The sequence below is a fragment of the Melanotaenia boesemani genome, chromosome 10, assembly GCF_017639745.1.
Source record: "Melanotaenia boesemani isolate fMelBoe1 chromosome 10, fMelBoe1.pri, whole genome shotgun sequence".
NCBI lineage: Eukaryota > Metazoa > Chordata > Actinopteri > Atheriniformes > Melanotaeniidae > Melanotaenia > Melanotaenia boesemani.
In genome coordinates this window covers 17,438,259-17,456,482 of record NC_055691.1, presented here as the reverse complement: position 1 = coordinate 17,456,482, position 18,224 = coordinate 17,438,259, and the positions used below count along the sequence as shown (strand labels likewise).

At 38.2% G+C, this 18,224-nt stretch overlaps 2 protein-coding genes across 2 annotated transcripts; both read right to left on the bottom strand.

The window, feature by feature from the left end:
• Positions 1-1,475: 1,475 nt before the first annotated feature.
• Positions 1,476-4,861, bottom strand: isg20 (interferon stimulated exonuclease gene). Its single transcript, XM_041998154.1, has 4 exons — positions 4,780-4,861; positions 3,432-4,112; positions 2,818-3,018; positions 1,476-2,591 (listed from the first exon to the last, which is right to left on the bottom strand). Exons 2-4 carry the CDS (start codon positions 4,077-4,079, stop codon positions 2,391-2,393), a joined length of 1,050 nt encoding a protein of 349 aa, XP_041854088.1. The 5' UTR covers positions 4,080-4,112; positions 4,780-4,861; the 3' UTR covers positions 1,476-2,390.
• A 1,302-nt stretch (positions 4,862-6,163) lies between these two features.
• pdia3 (protein disulfide isomerase family A, member 3) lies at positions 6,164-13,806 on the bottom strand. Its single transcript, XM_041998150.1, has 13 exons — positions 13,506-13,806; positions 12,439-12,517; positions 12,210-12,327; positions 11,986-12,093; positions 11,722-11,851; positions 11,393-11,509; positions 9,908-10,033; positions 9,508-9,690; positions 8,194-8,302; positions 7,309-7,437; positions 7,057-7,136; positions 6,822-6,879; positions 6,164-6,740 (listed from the first exon to the last, which is right to left on the bottom strand). The coding sequence occupies exons 1-13, from the start codon at positions 13,637-13,639 to the stop codon at positions 6,624-6,626; spliced, it is 1,488 nt and encodes a 495-aa protein (XP_041854084.1). The 5' UTR covers positions 13,640-13,806; the 3' UTR covers positions 6,164-6,623.
• Positions 13,807-18,224: the final 4,418 nt, after the last annotated feature.

The window sequence follows — 18,224 nt, the reverse complement described above, 5'->3', positions numbered from 1 at the left end:
GGAAAATCAGCCTTTTTACTTTTTGTATTAAACTTTGTTAAACTGGGTTTTAAACTCAAACCTAGTTAACCATTGGTAAAGAAGTTGAGAGGAAAAGAGTTAATACTGGTAATAAATTGTACTTATTCTCAGTTGAAATGATGTGTGACCCTGAAAGCACCATTAATCTGGGTTTAACTAATTTGTTCTTTTGTTTTTCTTTCAGTCTAACCATTTGTGGATTGAGTGCATTTCTAGCAGCTTTTGTAAAGTTCATATCTGGAAGTTGCACATTTTCCACTCTGATCCTGGCAGTTTGAACATCACTGATGCACGTTTTCTCCCTGATGCAATGTCAAAGAAGCAGGCAGCCAGCCAGCCAGTAATCTGCTAAATCAGACCTGATCAGCTCAATAAAGCGATTTAGGGAACAAAATTAGATGGATTGGGCAAACAATACCATGCTCTGTTCTCACTATAGCCTGGGCTGTACCCTCGACAAGAAACAAGAACAAAGCCATTTACAGAACACAAAATGAACAGTTCCACCTGAGTTCAGTTCAGTTTTTACCACAAAGCATCATAATCTGCTGTCACACCCAAAACTTTATACTAAATGCAAACTGATCTACAGCAGCAGCAATAAGTTGTGCGGTGGTTCAGCTCATCACATGGTTACAGATCGAAGAAAATCAACTATTGTTTCAAATTAATACAGAGCCTTTGTGTAACGTAATAAAATGTAGTATACAGGGTAAGCCCCAACCTTACAGAGGTGGATTTAGTAACCTATTTGGATATGGTGCCATCAAATGATGTCACATGCTAATACTGCTAACAATGCTGCTATTAAAGGCGTTCCATCAGTGGATTAAGTATGAAGCCCATAATTGGAGATTTTCACTTTCAATGAGCTTGACCCTCACCCTTTACTCCCATACCATGCTTTATTTTTTTTTTAAGATAAACCAGTCTTTTTTCCTTTTCTTTTTTAAAAAGTTTGATTCACCAGACCACAAGACAGTTTTCCACATCACCTCAGATTAACTTGTTTTCAGGGCTAAAGGCATTAAAAATTACAACCATTCAATGTTTGTTTTCATTTTTGTAAATATGTACAGGAAACAAAGTCCTCAAATTCTTAGCTATTTTGTGTTAAGAAATTTTAGCTTGTCTGCTGCCTTAAGGAATAGCTTTGGCCATATTTTATCATTTTCTCATCCGTCTTGTGATGCTGTTTAATCAAAGTAGAAATAGAAATAAAGTAGTATACACACACACAAAAAAAAAAACATTTAAAAAAGCTTCTATTTCAGAGTGTCTCCATATTTATTAAAAACCACTGAATACCTTTAGTTTTCTGTACTAATGGATATCACAACACTGTCGCCAGTTCAGCGTCGCTTTACCTTTCAACTGTGGAAGAAAATTACCCACATTAAGAAATTTCACAAATAAATAAATAAATAAATAAAACAAACCTTCACTGTTTAAATTTCACACGTCATTTTATTTAAACAATGATGAGCAGCTTATCAGAGGGAATGAAATCCCACTGTCACATCTGAAAATACAACTGTAATAGAAAACCCAGAGGCCATAAATGAAGGGAAGTAATTCCACCAACTGAAACAGTTAAAAACTGCATTGATGAACTTGTCTCCCTCTTCTGGCTGTAAGAACACCAGCTGTGCATCAATGGGGACAATTTCTTAAGTTCAGACGGCAGATTTTAAAGTCTGAATAAAAGTCTACCAGATATTGATTTTTTTCTGGAACTGATAAGCTTTATCTTTATTTTCTAAATTAATTTGCTAAAGACAATAATGGACTATTGTTTACATATTAAAGGTTCCATACTGCAGATTTCCATGTTAGACGTGTTAGTATTTGCCTTTAATAGTGAATAACTTCTTAAAGCCGCATTGAGAGGACCTAAAGAGCATCCTTACAACATTATCCCTTTAATAAAACCATTTAAAGTAATAAAGTTATCCTTTTAAGTTGGTGCATACAGGGTTAGATAAACTGCAAACTCTGCACATCAAATGAGCGCACCTCAACTACTAGCTCCATAAACATCAAGTAAGGAACAACTAGCTCAGTCAATGCCTTTGGAGGAAAATATCTTGTATTACAGCAGCAAAAATGATATTACAACTCTTACTATGTTTCACATGTTTAAGAGTAATAAATTATAAAGTGTTTAAGCTGATATCAGACAGCTATATGTATGAGACAAGATAAATACAACTTTCATGTTCAAATCATTGTTGCTCCTTTGTCAAACCTGCTGTCCAAATTCTTCCAATCACATTACTTATAATCATCTAAATCTGCTCTTGTAATTTTCCACCACCATGCAATGGAAATATGAGGTATTTTCCCATAGAAGTGTAAATATTTTGTCCTTATTGGTTGTCTGTTATGACATCATCTGGCCAGTACTCGTCCTGCATGTAATGGTTTGAAGAAGCAAAGCTTGGCTCGAGTGGTGCATCATCGTCTCTCAACTTTCTCTGCAGCTCCTGCTCCCATTCACCCTCTACCAGTTTGTAGAGATCAAGAGCGGCCTTAGCGTCCTCCACTGGGCAGTGACCTCTCCTTCCAGCCTGGACAGAGAAACATGGAGGGTCAGCTTGAACAGCATTTGTGAACAAAAAAAGAAATAAATCACTACAGTGAGAAAATGTAGGAGGACAAGAAAATAATTGGAATTATATTTGATCACATGCACAATATCAAATATTTTGCCACTTCTCAGCGACTCTTGGCGATTTTATTAAAGTAACCCATTTTGGATTTTAAGCAGGGTGTCATCATGCTCCCAACACTTACCTGTATCTTCTTGTTCAGCAGCTTACTGCTCAAGATTTTGAGGGAGGTGCAGCGTTCACGAGGGAAACCAGCTAACCGGCTGAGTAGACGTGTTGTACTTGTGTCCCTGACCATATGACATGGATGAATCATGTCAAGCACTTCAAAGTCATTGTAGATGGAGTGGCCCACAACCACTTTGCCTTCAAGTATACCGAGGATCTGCAGGAGGGATTCAAATCACTTTTAACTCTTATGGGTGAATTTTCACAAACAGCTGACATTTCTGAGACACTCATTCCTCAGTTAGAGCTAGACTGCGGTGCTAATGTAGTTCCTGTTAAAGCTGCACTGCAGCCACGTCTAAATTCACTAAACAGAAGGTTGGCCACAAACTCAGCTAAATACAACATAATGATAACTTCTAAATAGTAAAGGGATGCAAACAGATTTATCTGTTGTTGCTTTATTAATGTCACAACAACTGAAACCAGGGTGCTGATTAGCAATTTATGCTTCTGTACTGTGCAGCTCAGTTTTTTTATTTCTTCTCCCAATGACTGCCGCTACTATTCAAACACTGTAAAAGAATCATTATTGAACTGCCGATCCGGCAATCAGTAAGCAGGCCTTACCTCCTCTCTGGCCTGAGCAAATGGTGTGGCGTTGCGAAGATGATGCTTTCGGATGCCACTCCAGCGAGTTCTGAAGTCAGTTACGGGCTGACATGGTCTGATATATTTATCATACAGGACGTTGCCATGATAGTCCAGGATGCTGCAGCGGGCTACCTCACTGCGTCTTCCACCAGGCCCCGTCCCCACCATCTCACAGTCCAATGCCACCACTGAAGTAGGGCATGAGCCAGGGCATGAGCTGGGGCATGGTGAACTCCGACCACTGGCTGGAGGACTAGCTTCAGAGCAGAAACCACTGTCCACCTCCCAGCTGTCTCCAGGAACTGGTAATAAACTGTGGTGATCAAGTAAAGTTGTAGAGGTCTCCTGTTTCTTTACTTCAACACTTTTGCTTTCAGAGTTCAAAGTGCATGGATTTTCCAGGTCTGGGTCATTCAATTTGGTTCTTAGTGTATCCACAGGTTCACATGAGGTACCTATTCTTTTCATCTGTTGGTTGGAAATTTCTATCTGATGATGGCGTTTCTTCCTGGCTCTTGCATTCTCCATGGCTCTAATCAGCATAGCCTTTTTGCACAGATATCGGTAGTTGCCAAGGAGCCCCCTTGAGGAGGCTTTATAATTCCTTTTCGATGGCTCTCCCATCTTTAAATGTCAGAACTGGTTTTGTGGTCATATCTGAGGGGGACAAAAAGCAAAATTTAGAGAGTATTTTTTATTAGTGAGACATCGACAGTATTTATTTATCTTTATTTTTGGCACTGGAACTGCAGGGTAAACAGGCAGTGACACCAGTCCAACAGTACATTATAGTGGCTTTCCAGCTGAACACCATCAAAAATGCCCCAGTTTTCACGTTCATTTAGTAGTTATGAAGCACTTTTTAAAAAAAATATATAACAAGCTAGCTAAAAAGATATCTAATAGTAATGATGGCTCAAGATAGCTTAGAATTTAATCTCAATCCTCCTGGTTCATGCTATCAAATCAGTATGCATAAGTCAATATAAAACCTGATTTGAAAGGCCCATGGACGTGCAATGCGAAATATACCTCTAAGCCAAATTAAACACTGGTCCATAATGTTTGATTGAACATTAGTTTAGGACTTATATGAATTTGTATGTGGTAATATTTAACAACATCTTCCAGAGAGTTCCACGTAGCTTGAGATTAGTGTGGAAAAATCAGGCGACATGTAGCTAGCTTGAGAAAAACATGATAAACAGGACAACACACCGTTCCTCATTTATCTCATAAACTATTTAAATATATGTTTGTTCGTTTAGAGTTGTAACAAAAATAAACCATATTGAATTAAATGAAGACTACATAATTACGTTACCTTCTTCTGCTGCACGTGTCCAAAACATGGTCCAAACTAAACATGTCTGGACAAGTTCTTCTCATGCGCCACCTGATTGGCTCCTTCTCTTCTTTTTCGTTTAATTTGTGCTGAGACAACTGCTAAAGTAATGGAAAGTCGCCCCCTAGTGGTTGAATGTACGAATGCATAAAATAATTACGTTGTATAACTGAAGCAAGGAAGTTCATAATAGCTGTTCTAATTTTGTTAAACCTCACAGACAGGATTACATTTAAACTTTAATTTGAAAAAAAAATCTGTACTTATACCCCATTTAGAGAAAACCCAATAATTTCTAAAGAAATATCAAATTAGATTAAAAATTGCACTAAATATACTGCAATGATTTTACCCCAAATTCTAATAAACCAATTTAGAAGCAAATATATTTAGTTAACTTACCATACTACAAAAAATTAACCTTTTTGTTTGAATGTTACATAGCCTGATTTTATTTTTTCAAAAATTAATTTGTAAAGTTTTAAGAATTATTAAGTACATAAACTAATTGTAATCAGTGACCTACACAAATATTTTGGTTACTAGCAGAGAAAAAACATCCGTATATTAATCTGTGTATTCCTTTGCCATTTTAGTCAAGATTTTGTCTTTTTAAATAAAAATAAATGAAAGACTGGATTTTAAAGGTTCAGCAAATATCAAATTCAAAAGGCAATGACAGAAAAATTTATAACATTATAAAAACAGCTCCTATTGGTACCTAACCCCAGTACAAAAATAATTTAGTTCTCTTAAAATGAGCCATTTATATCCATCTGCCATAGATCCACATACATAACAGCTGCCATACTTGTGCCACCATTATGTTATCTCCAAACAGGCAAAGTCTGTGTGTGTGTGAAGTGAGAACCCTCTTGGCTTTAAAACTGCAGTAAAAGCAACATAGAAGAAAGAGCACAAGTACAAAATTTTAAAGTACGCATCTGTAATGCAGTCGTTGCTGCAACCGAGGCCACTGGATCCATTAGCAGATGAGAACATGTTTATATCTGGAAGAAATTTGCTTACCACCATCCATTCACAACCGTGTTTGGCATTTGAAGACATTTCAGTGCTCCTTTATCATGAAGGATTTACCTATTTAACTTTGTGCAATTGTTGTAGCTACTTGTATAATCATTGTATCCCAGGGTGTTTTGTGCAGCAAGCCTCTTTGTCCAAGAAAAAAAAAGTGACCTTTGACCTTTAAGCTTTTGGTTACAGTTAAGACATCTAAAGACAAAAGTTTGGGTACAGGAAAACTTTGACAATAGTCTATTTTCTTTCACTCTGACAGAATCTTGTTTTCCTTTAAATCCAGTCTTTCACTCGTCCTGTCATACCAATAAAACAAAGTGGTATTGGTTATTTTAGTTTTGTGGGCCTTTTATTTCACAATCCTTCCAAATGTACAAAAACAAAGACCAGTTACAAAACAAGGAAAAAAAAAAAAAGTTATCCCCTGTGATGACGACAAAACCCAAAGTGACAGATGACTGGAAATTTGTATCAAACCAAGGTGCATCAGTCTGAGAGGTATCAGACAGACCAGAGGAAATAGAAATCTCTTTTTTCAAAGCTGTCCCCTCTTCCCTAATTTGTTTATTTTTTCTTTACATCGAGCAGACCCTGGCCACCACCTCTCCACCTTCCACAGTATTCTCAAAGCAGCAGAGGACCTAGGGAAGGCCGAGTCTTTCTGACTTCGGCTTCAGACCATTTGGTAGTTCACTAAGAGTGGAATATAATTTAGTTCTTTCTCTTCCCCAATCCTCCTCCTCCTGTTGGTATGGGGGCAGGTGATGAGTTCCTGTTTGGGGCTTTTATAGCTCCGACTTGTCATCCTTCTTCTTCTTCTTCTTGGGCTCCTCCTGCATCACTAAGGGTTTGGAGGCCTCTCTCTTCAGGTAGGAGATAAAGTCACTAACCTCGCGACCTCCCTGTAACATGAGCAGTGGGACATGATTATTAGCGGATGTAGACATGAAGTCAGATTCTTGATTTTAAGAGTGGAAATTCACCTCATATTTCTTTGGATTCATCTTGCGTCCAGCTGGGGAGAAGTAGATTGTGGGGAAACTGAGGAAGCAAAAGGACAAGAAAAGAGAATATTTCAGGATAAATCTTTCAGTGAACACATCAAAGTTAATTTCCATCAGTTTTCATCTGTGTTGAGGCATGAATTTCGATTGTGCTGCAAATTTAAGTATTTATTCTTATATATTGCGTTAATAACATCTGCAACTCCAGACTCACCCGCTGACTTCATATGGAGATGGCACATCGTTGGCTGTGGCATCCATCTTGGCAATAACAACGTTGGGATCATCAGCCAGCTGTGGAAGCAGGAAATAATTTAATTTTCTTTTATTTGTAGCATGTTGTGCAAAGTTGGTACATTTCACACCAAGTCACCTTAGTTCAAGATACCAAAAATTAAGCTGTTATTTGACTTTATTTTCCAAAAGGAAATACGGATGAGCGTCATGCTGGAGTTCTTGTTCCTACCTTCTCTCCCAGCTCATTGTATTTGGGTTCCAGACTCTTGCAATGTCCGCACCATGGTGCATAAAATTCAATCAGCACATCTTTGCTGTCGTCATTGACAATGTTGTCAAAGTTCTCAGCCACCAACACCTGAAGACAGAATTAATTACAGGTTAATTCATACGGCATTACCCCATAATTCCACCAGGAACAGGTTCACAACACCAGCCTCTAGTGACAGCATCTCATCCTATCCAAAACAAACCAAACTTCTATCAAAGTCAATCAGCACAGAGGCAGAACAAAAGTATGTAGAATGGTAATGACGGCACTACAGCAAAGCTTCCAGAAAGGAACTTGATCAGTATGATTGCAGGATGCAAAAACAACATTATAACCATCCCAAGATCCAGACTCGTATTTTGTTTGTGTCGGTACACTGGGTTGTGTTTTCCCTCTTTCCCTTTTTTATTTTTTTAATGAACCTTTGCATGTAACATTTTGAAAGATCACATGTTAAATCTAATTTTAGCCGAGAGAGACAACAGTAGAATATCTTTTAAATCGCTTCCTCTATGCGCCTGCTGAACAAAAAAGCTCACTGAGCGGTCGTGGTTTAGCCTGGCAGGGACTTAGAGTCTTTAACAAAGGGGTGAATATGCATCACTGTATAATAAAAAGCTGTTTGAAACACTCTTAACCTCCAGTTCGATGCATCTACCCATTTACACTAAATGAAAAACAAACTGAATTCCCAAAAGCACAGCGAGCCAAGAATGACTTATGTAAAAGTTTAACTCATTTCCCTACATCATTAAAAATCTAAATATGAACAAAGTGTGTCAAGAATTTAAAACAACCCACTTTAAGTCTTAAATGGGTTAATAGAGGAATTAATCATCTCACCTTAACAGGTCCATCATTGTTCTCTGGGATCGGTTCTGATTTGAGGTAGCGCTTCAACTTTCCATCAAAGTAGTCCTGCAGGAAACGCTCCAGAGCTTTTCCATCTCGGCTGTTGGGAGGATAAAAAGGAAAAATCAGTGGAGCGTCCAAGTTTGTGGAAACAATCTCAGTCTAATGTGTCATTTGTATTTAGTGAGCATTGGTTTTTCTACCTGTACACCAGTGTTAAGTAACCTGTACTCCTAAAGACTTTGGAAAATTCACATTAAATAAAACATCACAAGATAATTCGGGACAAAACTGTTACCAAAAGCAACCTCATCAATAGAGATTTTAAAGTAGCACAAGTGTGTTAGCCATTTACTCTTAAATACATGTGGGACATAAACTCCACAATCATAAAAGTAAATCTCCATCGGAGGCTTGCATCAGACTGCCCATCCATCTTTTGTCTCTACAGTCATTCCACTGCAGGGTCGGAGCCAAATGCTGAAAATATCCTTGACAGGTTGTTGGTCCATCAGAGGACCACACAGAGACAAACAACCAGGCACACTCCTACTCACGTCTCGGGTGAGTGCAAGTGTGCAGGCTTGGGCCTTTTCTGAGCCCATTGGTGCTCTCCAGGCCAGTTAAAGCTAGGTGTGTGCATATGAAGGGTTCTGATTGGACAGGGGGCGGATGTGACATATTTACATCTACTGGAAGTAAACAAACCAGCTCCTGCTTCTTTTTGGCAACAACATGGAAGACTGCATATTAAGGACATTTTTCGCTTTGATTTTGGTTATAGGTTTGATGCAGCAGCTCGACACCAGCTTCACTTTGGTCAGCTGAGGAGCGAGAGAGCACCATACCATCATCGCGACAGGACAAGGGGAACGAGCATGCGCAGAATGACCAAATTCATTTAAAGCAAAGTGTTTACATGAAGGCGTTACTCAATATGGATTTAAAATGAAGTTTAATTAAGAAACTAATTTTATTCTGAATTAGGTTATTTTTTTTATCTTTTTAAAGAACATTTAAATGTTTTATTCTGAATCAAAGGAATTAAATGTGGCCAGTGTGGCATCACGGTTTCAAGGTTCACAAACTTCCCTTCTTTAACTCACTCCTGCATGCTGGGTTGTGTGTTCAGGTTTGTGCACCTTCACATCAGTAAATTTAAAACCATTCCAAACACATACCAGATCAGCAACTCCCGACTGTACTAGATGACCTTTCCTGAGTTATACACTGGCATCAATGTACACTGCAGGTAGTGAGTTTTGAAGTTCACCACGCAACTATCAGTATTTTGTCAGGACTTACGAGAACTCCTCGCTCATAACGTATTTGTCTCCCTTGGCAGTGCGGATGGCCACCAGAGGAAGCTCTCCTGAGCCGCTGTCGAGGCCGAACTCGGACACATCGTGGCTGAACAGATTCTTGTTGGCAACAGCAAAGTTCAGCTTCTTCCCCTGATCCAGGAAGCTTTTTGCCACCTTCATCACCCTGTAAGATATTAATTTGTTTCAAATCATGCAATCGTAAATAAAGATAACAGAAAACAGGTGCTGCCTTCAGGCACTTCAGTTTCTTAGAATGTGGTCGACTCCGACACACATCAAACGGTGACATTTGAGAAGAGAAAAAAAAAAAAAACTGAGAAAGTCAACAGATGCTACATAATGCTGAGCAAAGAGCAACCCTGGGGTTTAAAAACACCAACCTGTTTCTCCAGTAGTTGGAGCCTTTGGGGTTTTTCTCGTAGTCAACATCATAATAAGCCACCAACAGGTCCTTGCCACGAAGCTGGTCCTTGTTGTCATCCGTCATGTGGGGACAGATTCCAAAGCTGTCAGAAAATATGAAAAGTCACAATGAATCATTTACAAACACCAAAGTCTTTAGCCAGTGTATGACTGCTGTATTCTGATGTATTAGGAAGGCTCCGCAAGAGCCACACATACTGAAACGTAAACTTTAATTCCACACAATGAGCATTCAGAGAACATATGAAACCTGAGTAAAGCAGAAGTAAATGGGAATCTTGAACCATGTGGACAGCAGATAGCAGAAGGCTTCTTTTGTCACACGACTGTTGGTGGGAATACCACAAGTAAACCACAAGTAGACGACTACAGATTTCTTTCTATCGCATTTCATGAGTGGAGCCACAGATCCTCCAAGGTCTCATCTGCACAGAATTAGTCTTTATTTTTTTTTTAATCTAGCTTACTTAACTAATGTCTTCTTCTTGCCACTGTGTGAACTGTGTGTTTTTTCCTCATATCAGAATAATAAATGATCTAGATAGCATAAAAAAAAATATGAAAAACTTTAAAAAGTGTTAGCCTCCTGAGCTGTTGCCTGCACTGCCTAAAATATGACTGTGTACATAGAAGACACCTCTGCAACTACAAAGGTCCTATTGGCACAGAGCCATGTATGTAAATATGCAGCAGTACACTGAAAGAGTGTCACACCACTAGGTTCTAAATTTTTTAAAAAGTACTGGCATTGTGCGCCACATGGTCTTGTCAATACCTCTATCTGTGCCGACAGGTGCTGTCCAGCTTACTGAATGCAAATAAACAATATCAGACATGCACGTCTGTTTGTCACCAGAAGAGGCGAATCAGAGCATGGCTGAGAATCATATAACACAGAAAGTTCAAATGTCTGTATTGGAAGGACCAATAATAGTAACAGAGCATAAGACAGACCTATATCCTTGTGCGGAGGAGTACGCAGCCTAATCACTACTCTTCTCTGTGCTTCTTACGTGCATTCTTGGTTGACTTCATGTAAAAATCTACAGAGCTTTTATATTAAGTGATGTATTATTTTCCCCTTTTCAGACCAGATCTGTAGCTTTGAAGACATTATTGCTCTGAACCATTTTCTTTACATTTGTGTGGAGCTGACAAAGATTAGTTTACTCTGTTTAGATATTAAAGAGTCAGCCAGGTTTTTTTTTTTTTTGGCCTCGTAAACTTGTTTCTTCTTAGAAAATTGGTAATAAGCTGGATCGAAAGGCAGAATTGATAATGGCATTGATAAATAAAACCCTATCAATTCCCATCCCTACACACCGCAGCTAATAGTATCACTCAAATAAAATGTGCTTGGAAATAAAATTAACTATTGTTTCTGCAGGAATTGGTACATGAGCATGTACGCTGATAAGAGAATACGGATTTGAAACACTCACACGTTGTCCTGGATAAATCTTTTGATTTTGTTGCTGGTGAATTTGTCCTCGCTGAATTTGACAGAGCTGTCTTCAAACTTGTTGCTCAGACGTAGTGGACGGAACAGGATGACGCCCCTGCAGACAACAAAGTAAATATCAGTTATCTTTCTGCACCAATACTATTATCCCCACTGGTGATAAACATTAGTTTTCTAAATGTATACTCTTGTAGGCATGTGTTAAAGCCCACAAGATGGATAAAACCAAATACCTAGAATGTGTAAAGTTACTTTACAATAAAGATGATACCAAGTGATTTTAGGCCATATGCAGAGAGATCAACTCACTCTCCATCAATGTTGTGGCTCTGGAGGAGAGCCTCTGAGTTGGAGTGGGCAAAGCGATAATTGTCCCTCAAGGCACTGGCTGCCTTCAGGAACTCTGCCTGTGCTGTACTCTTGTCATCACCAAAGAACCCTTGAGAGACAGATCATTTAATCCAACACAGTATCTAAAAACTCTAACTGGATCAAGATGTTCCAGCTGCAGCTGATCATAAGTTATAAACCTTATACAGAATAACATCAAGACTGAATGTAAACTTCACTCACCAATAACACTTGCATCGTGGTCTCCCACATACTTGTCAAAGTCTGCATCAGTCTTGAGCTCCACAGAAGCTGGGCCAGCCTGCTTCTTCAGAAAACTGACAATACCATCTGCACAAAAATGTGGACAAGAAGATTAGGAGATGTAGAGAATCATAAAAAACTGTTATATGGTGCCAAAAATAGATTTAAAAATGTTTTTTAGTAAAGACATCAGAATAAAATACCTGCAGTTCTGGGACCATCATAGGGACCAGATTCATCTCCATCTCTAAAGATCTTCAGCGTTGGGTAGCCACTGACACCATATTTGCTACATGTGTTGCTGTTGGCTGTGCAGTCAACCTAAGGAGCGGGAAATAATTCACATTTGAAGTGCTAAAGAAAGCACAGAAAACAGTTCAGAGTGCAGAAAATCTTACTAATGTGGAAAAATAAAACTGCATCACGCAATACCTTGGCCAGTGCAACAATGCCTTTCAGGCGTGTAGCCGCTGCCTCGTACTCAGGTGCTAGCCGTTTACAATGACCACACCTAGTGGATAGAGGATAAGGATCAGTAAACATGAGCACAAGTTACACGTCATTTAAAAGCTTGGTGATGAACCTGTAGGGTGATGTACCAACTTCTCTGGAAGGAATTTGATACCTCTTGTAATTCAATACACAACAAGCTTAAAGATTAAGGGAAAGGGGGATTCACAAAACTTACAATAGGTTAAGTTTAATGAGTAAACAAATAAGGGCTGTACCTAAATCTACTTTAACTTATTACAATGCTGATCTGCTTATCACCGACAACGAAGTACAGCAGTGAATATTTACATTTGATCAGCAGAAAACTGTGGCTGTTTTAAATACTTGTTTTAAAAATGCAATACTTACTTTAAAACAAAATGTTTAAGGGCTTACGTTTCAGGTTTTCCTCATTTAATTCTGTACATTTAAGTTTGGCACCGTGTAAAAACGTCACACTTTCTTTGGCCAATCAGTGTTGGACACCAAAACTTCACTAGCCAATCATATGGTTACAACAATGAAAGGACACACCCCCTGACTTCCTCATAGCTTCAATGGCATTGTACTTTTCACAGAAAAGATTGACAATATTTGCAACACATTTTGTTGCATGTTACTTTTTATTTTAACAAGGTTGTGTACGCTTAAGCTGTGGCAGAGTTTAAATAACTGATTCAACTTCAAATGCGCAATTAGTACATCAAGTTAGCTTGCGTCTCCCCCCTTATAGCTAACATGCTAACATTTGGTATCTTGCCAATTAAGCTGGATAAAATTATAGTAACTATTTTGTCAATGTCAATTATGACAAAGATGTAAATTTAACAAAAAAAATAAACTGCTTTAAAAGTACAAAAAATGAAGTGGAGGTGGGTAGGTAGATTTGCAGCATTATTTTTGCAAGTTAACGTTACTTCGTCACGCAGCAAGTAAGCTAGTGGTAACATCTCCATGTATGCTAAGAAATCTTGATTGCCGAGACTTAACAAAGCAAGCAAACTCACCAAGGCGCAAAGAATTCCACGAGAATGAGTTCATGGTTTCCAATCCTGCTTTCGAAATCGTCATCTGTGTACTCAAGCACATCACTGGCCCGAGAGAACCCGGCGAGAGCGGCCAAAAAGATCAACCTCAGCATTGCACACACTTCAGTTTCTTCAGTTTAATTACAAAAAAAGCTCGAATTACAAATGGGCTTCTTGGTTGCCCACTCTTCAGCACCTCAACGATGTGAAAGCCAAAGCTGCAATACACTCAGACAAGGCCGACGGAGACTAGACGAAAGAGAAAGAGATGGAGGCGTTGAAGATGTTCACAGGCAGCGGGACCTCTCCTAACCACAGTGTGGCAGCCTCCCATTAGTCTATTCGTCGCGTCACTCTTCTCGTCTTAACCAATGAGAATTAAGCAAATAAGAACTCGATGTTTTTTAACCAATCACGACTCGACTAAAATCAAAATCTCTCACACGAGGAAGTGGTTATGGTGATAGTTGATTCATGATCATGGCTTATTCATAAGTGCAAACAACTCTAAATGTTGCAGACAGAAAGATACGATTTTGCCTGGTTTTCCAGGCCCTTAAACAGTATTATACTGTTAAAGATAAAGTTTTTCACAAGAGAGAGGTTGGAAGTAGACTTTTTGTTTGAAGGATGATGACAAAATTAATTAACTGCAGACTGACTGATAATAGCGCAGATTAATTTCCTGTTAAACAGTCGATTGTCTACTTGTATTTAAATCCTTGCAGCCCTTGTCATGGAAACCAATATTGGCCTAATGTAGTTTCATTCAATTAAATTTATGATTCTTCTTTAGGCAAGCGCCAGCACTCTTGGTAACCATATTTATCAGCTCATACTTTATATTCTTATGAAACAATGATTTAATGTTCCAAAACTAAGTTCACGCTTGGCTCAAATGTCAGAGGAAAGATCAAACACACTGATAATCATGGTGATGTGTGGGTTTCTGCAATCACTGTGCCATCCTAGCTGTTATGGAGAAACACCACCAGGATTTAGTGTACTGGAGCCATTAGTGATATAACCATGCTTTCTCAGTTATTATCTCAGTTTGTTTTCCATTTTTTGTTTTGGTATTCTATCCTTCCCTGGGTCCAGACCTTTGATTGGTACATGGATGAGGCTCATTAAACAGAGTGTAAAAAGTTGACAGTTCTGTCTGATTTTATCCACTTTCCTTGATTCTCTGATAGCCTGAAGAAAAAGTTGTCCTGTCTTGATTAAAAGGATAGTTGTATAATGACGTTTAGGTGTTTCAATTGCATTCAAAATGCTCAATCAGTGACTGTCACTGTGGCTGTCTCATCACCTTGGGAAAGCCAACAAATAAAACTACACTGAGACCTGTATTATTAGTTTGTCTTGAGGACTACAGTAGGTGTCAAAGGTGTCACTGTGTCAAAAATAATAACAAACTTTTGACATCACTATTATTTTTGTTAGTGTTATGCTGCTGTATGTATAAATGTCCTTTTCTTAAACTAAAACTGCATTTGCACAACCAAGCCAGTAGGTAGAGCTCTCTGACAGAACAGCTAATCTCAAAGACAGGAGTACTCAGTAATCCTTGGCTTTTTCCTTTGATCATATAATGAATTCATTTTAGACAGTTATTTTTCTAATCTTAAAGCCATTTCAGAATTCTTGTTGAAAACAGAGTAGCCCCTTTAACTCTTTTGAGGATGTAAAAAAATTGAAATACCACTACACATGTCTGTGTCCAATAAAAAATGGGGTTGAAGTGCATGTGACCTATTAGCTGGAGTGGCGCAGTCCTTTCAGGAAGTAGTCACATAATGCACCCTGCTACCATTTGGCAAGATGCACATCACTTTTTAACATGTTTATATTTGTGGTAGATTAAAATTTAAAATATGCTCATGTGCATGAACACGTAAACAAGGGTTTTTGATCATTTTAAAAACTTATTTTGTTTTTACTTGTATATTGAAACTCTGGTTTTTAGATCTATATTTCTGCTCAACAGACAGCTATGAGAAGTTCAAATTATAGCCTGATCTAAATTATGTTGGTATAATCCAAAGAGTTTCAGATACCTGAATTACATATTTGGTATATTTTAAGAATACATCACAGGTCAGTAAAATTATATAAATATATGTATAAATGTACTTTTAGATTTAGCATAAAACTTAAGCATCTATTGTGCCACATTCTTAAAGAAACAGCAGATATTTGTGTTTATAATACAATACATAAAACAGATAATACTGCTCACTATGTAGATAAGATGAAATGAAAGAGAAAAGAAGAAACTTCAAATTAAGTTGAAAATAACATGGTAATGTCATATCTTTCAAACTGGTACCATTAAGTCTCCTTAGATGAATTTTTACAGAGCATGAATCTGTGTTAGCTATGCAGAATTTAATGCATGGAAAACCCTCCTGACTGTTAAGCATGTGAGTTGCTGTATCATGCTTTGGGCTTGGAAACATGGTTGGTAGATGGAGAACAGATTTCATCACATATCAGCAAATTCTTGACGCAAACAACGGTATGTGTTTAAAAAAAAAAATTTAAATGAGATAATGGCTTCTAGAGCAGAATGACGATTCAGGTCGCACCTTAAAATCTACGATAGACGTTGGTTCCTCGTCAGGTATGTGGTTCACCTGCTCCAGGTCAGTCTCTGCTGCATCGTGCTGGTGACATTACAGCACTTGTGCTAAGAATTTAAATTCTTTTGCATTACAACTCTTGCTTTGCTCTTTGCTCTCCAGTGTTTGGGTTTACCCTTCATTAACTAAAGAAACATTAGCAATGTTATTACTGTTTTCAAAAGGCATAAAAGTTGGCATTTTGCCAGCCATTTTACAGTAAAACTCTTGTTAGTGTGGAAAAAAGACAACATACTTGTTAACACTGAGTCTTACACAGAGCTACAACACCTCAGAAAGTCTCTTCATCTCTGTAGCTCACAGTGGCAGATCCACAGATGATCGGTGAGCTGTGTCCTAGTCCTTTAGACCCACGCTGCCTTTCTTTCAGACCTGCTGCTGTTTACTGTAAACCACTGAATTGGAATTCAGTAAATGGACAGAAATAATTTTAGAGCATCTACCTAGGTTTAGTCATCTGGGCATGAATTGACGGTATCCACCATAAATAACTAATACTAAAGCTATGCAGTATAAGCGTTGTCATTTCAAAACATGCACTATGTATGTGCAACACTCATCAGTGTTGAAGAGATCTGCATTTTTTTGTACCGGTTAAACTCCTTTGCTCCCCCACCGGAGCCTCGTTGCCTTTATGAAGTGGTTGCCATGACAACCCTTCTGCTCCTCAGCCATATTTGGAACAAGGAGGAGAAGAAGAGAGGAGACGTCCGCAGCATTATGCTACTGACACGCTTTGACTACACGGAGGGAGGAGGAAATCTGTGTATTTAGGACATTAGAGCCTTTCCTCCAAATCCTCTAAGAGAGAGAAACAGATTTCTCATGCCACACAACACCTACACTTGACATCTCAGCTGTGTCTCCTCACAACACAGAATGCCTTGTTATTCTGTCAGCTGCCAGACCAAAACACTGGAAAAAAAACTGTCGCCTGTTTCATCACAACAGAAAATATCCATTCATTCACAATGGGACAAAGCAGTTGTTACAGACTTCCTGCACTGCAGAGAAAACGCTGATGTCTTCAAGCTTTTCAAATAAAGGCTCACATTCAAGCCTATGTGCTCACAGCAGTACAAATTCATCTAACACATTTAGCTGTTTTGCACCATACTGCATGTAATTCAACTGAGTATAAAGCAGGTCATTGTGGAGCTTTAAGCAGAACTTTGGTCTTTAATCTACAATTTTTGGGGGTTTATGAGAAAAATAAATCTGATTCAGTGAAATAAGCTCATTAAAAAAGGTTCCTTAAATAAGCTAGATGTATTAATTTTTACTCAGACTGGGGTGCAGATTATTTAAAGCCAAGGTTCTTGTGAGCCAATGGATATTTATGGTAGCATGAGAGAGTGTGGTATTGAAACTACAGAACATTATACAAAATGAAAACACAGAAACCAGCAAAACAGTAAGTTGTTTAAATAGTTGTTAAACAGGAGAAAATAAAGATGGTAAAATTTAGAGACAGACTATATTTCCTAGTAGTCTAATAGAACTGTTTGTAGTAGCATCAAATTATTTTTATTTTTCTATTATTAGGATTTGCTGACAAGAAAAAAATGTATAGTATGGATGTCCAGCTCCGTTCCTCAAGGGCTGCAGTCCTGCAGGTTTTAGACGTCTCCCTGATTCAACACACTTGATTCAAATTTAATGGCTCTCCTCAACAGCTTCTCATCAAATACTGCCCAAGGACGGTGACCCATCATTCTGGTTCAGGTGTGCTGCAGCAAGAAACATCCTAAATCTGAAGGCCCTTGAGTCCCGATTTTGGAAACCCCTGATGTATAGACTGGTATAATAAAAATAATAAATTAAAATGGGAATTTCATTTGAGTACATGTAATTATTGTCTATTGCAAGCTTTGCCTTTAAACTGAGTTCTATAGAATCACTCGGCAGTAATTAGCAGAGAAAAGGATCAAAACATTTTGAAATAAAAACATTCTATTTTCCAGATTTTCAGGTCTTGTGTCCACTTGAAAATACAAACCCATCTACCAGCCTTTAAAGCAAAAAACTGTTTTTATGGCTAAGTCTAAACAAT

Excerpts from the sequence above, each read along its gene's own strand:
- pdia3 (XM_041998150.1), bottom strand. The coding sequence starts at position 13,639 with ATGCTGAGGTTGATCTTTTTGGCCGCTCTCGCCGGGTTCTCTCGGGCC. Across the intron at positions 11,852-11,985 it reads CCACGATGCAAGTGTTATTG|GGTTCTTTGGTGATGACAAG; the intron begins GTGAGTGAAGTT and ends CTGTCTCTCAAG. Across the intron at positions 7,438-8,193 it reads ACAATGATGGACCTGTTAAG|GTGTTGGTGGCTGAGAACTT; the intron begins GTGAGATGATTA and ends TTCTGTCTTCAG.
- isg20 (XM_041998154.1), bottom strand. The coding sequence starts at position 4,079 with ATGGGAGAGCCATCGAAAAGGAATTATAAAGCCTCCTCAAGGGGGCTC. Across the intron at positions 3,019-3,431 it reads TTGCTCAGGCCAGAGAGGAG|ATCCTCGGTATACTTGAAGG; the intron begins GTAAGGCCTGCT and ends TCCCTCCTGCAG. Across the intron at positions 2,592-2,817 it reads TGCTGAACAAGAAGATACAG|GCTGGAAGGAGAGGTCACTG; the intron begins GTAAGTGTTGGG and ends TTCTCTGTCCAG.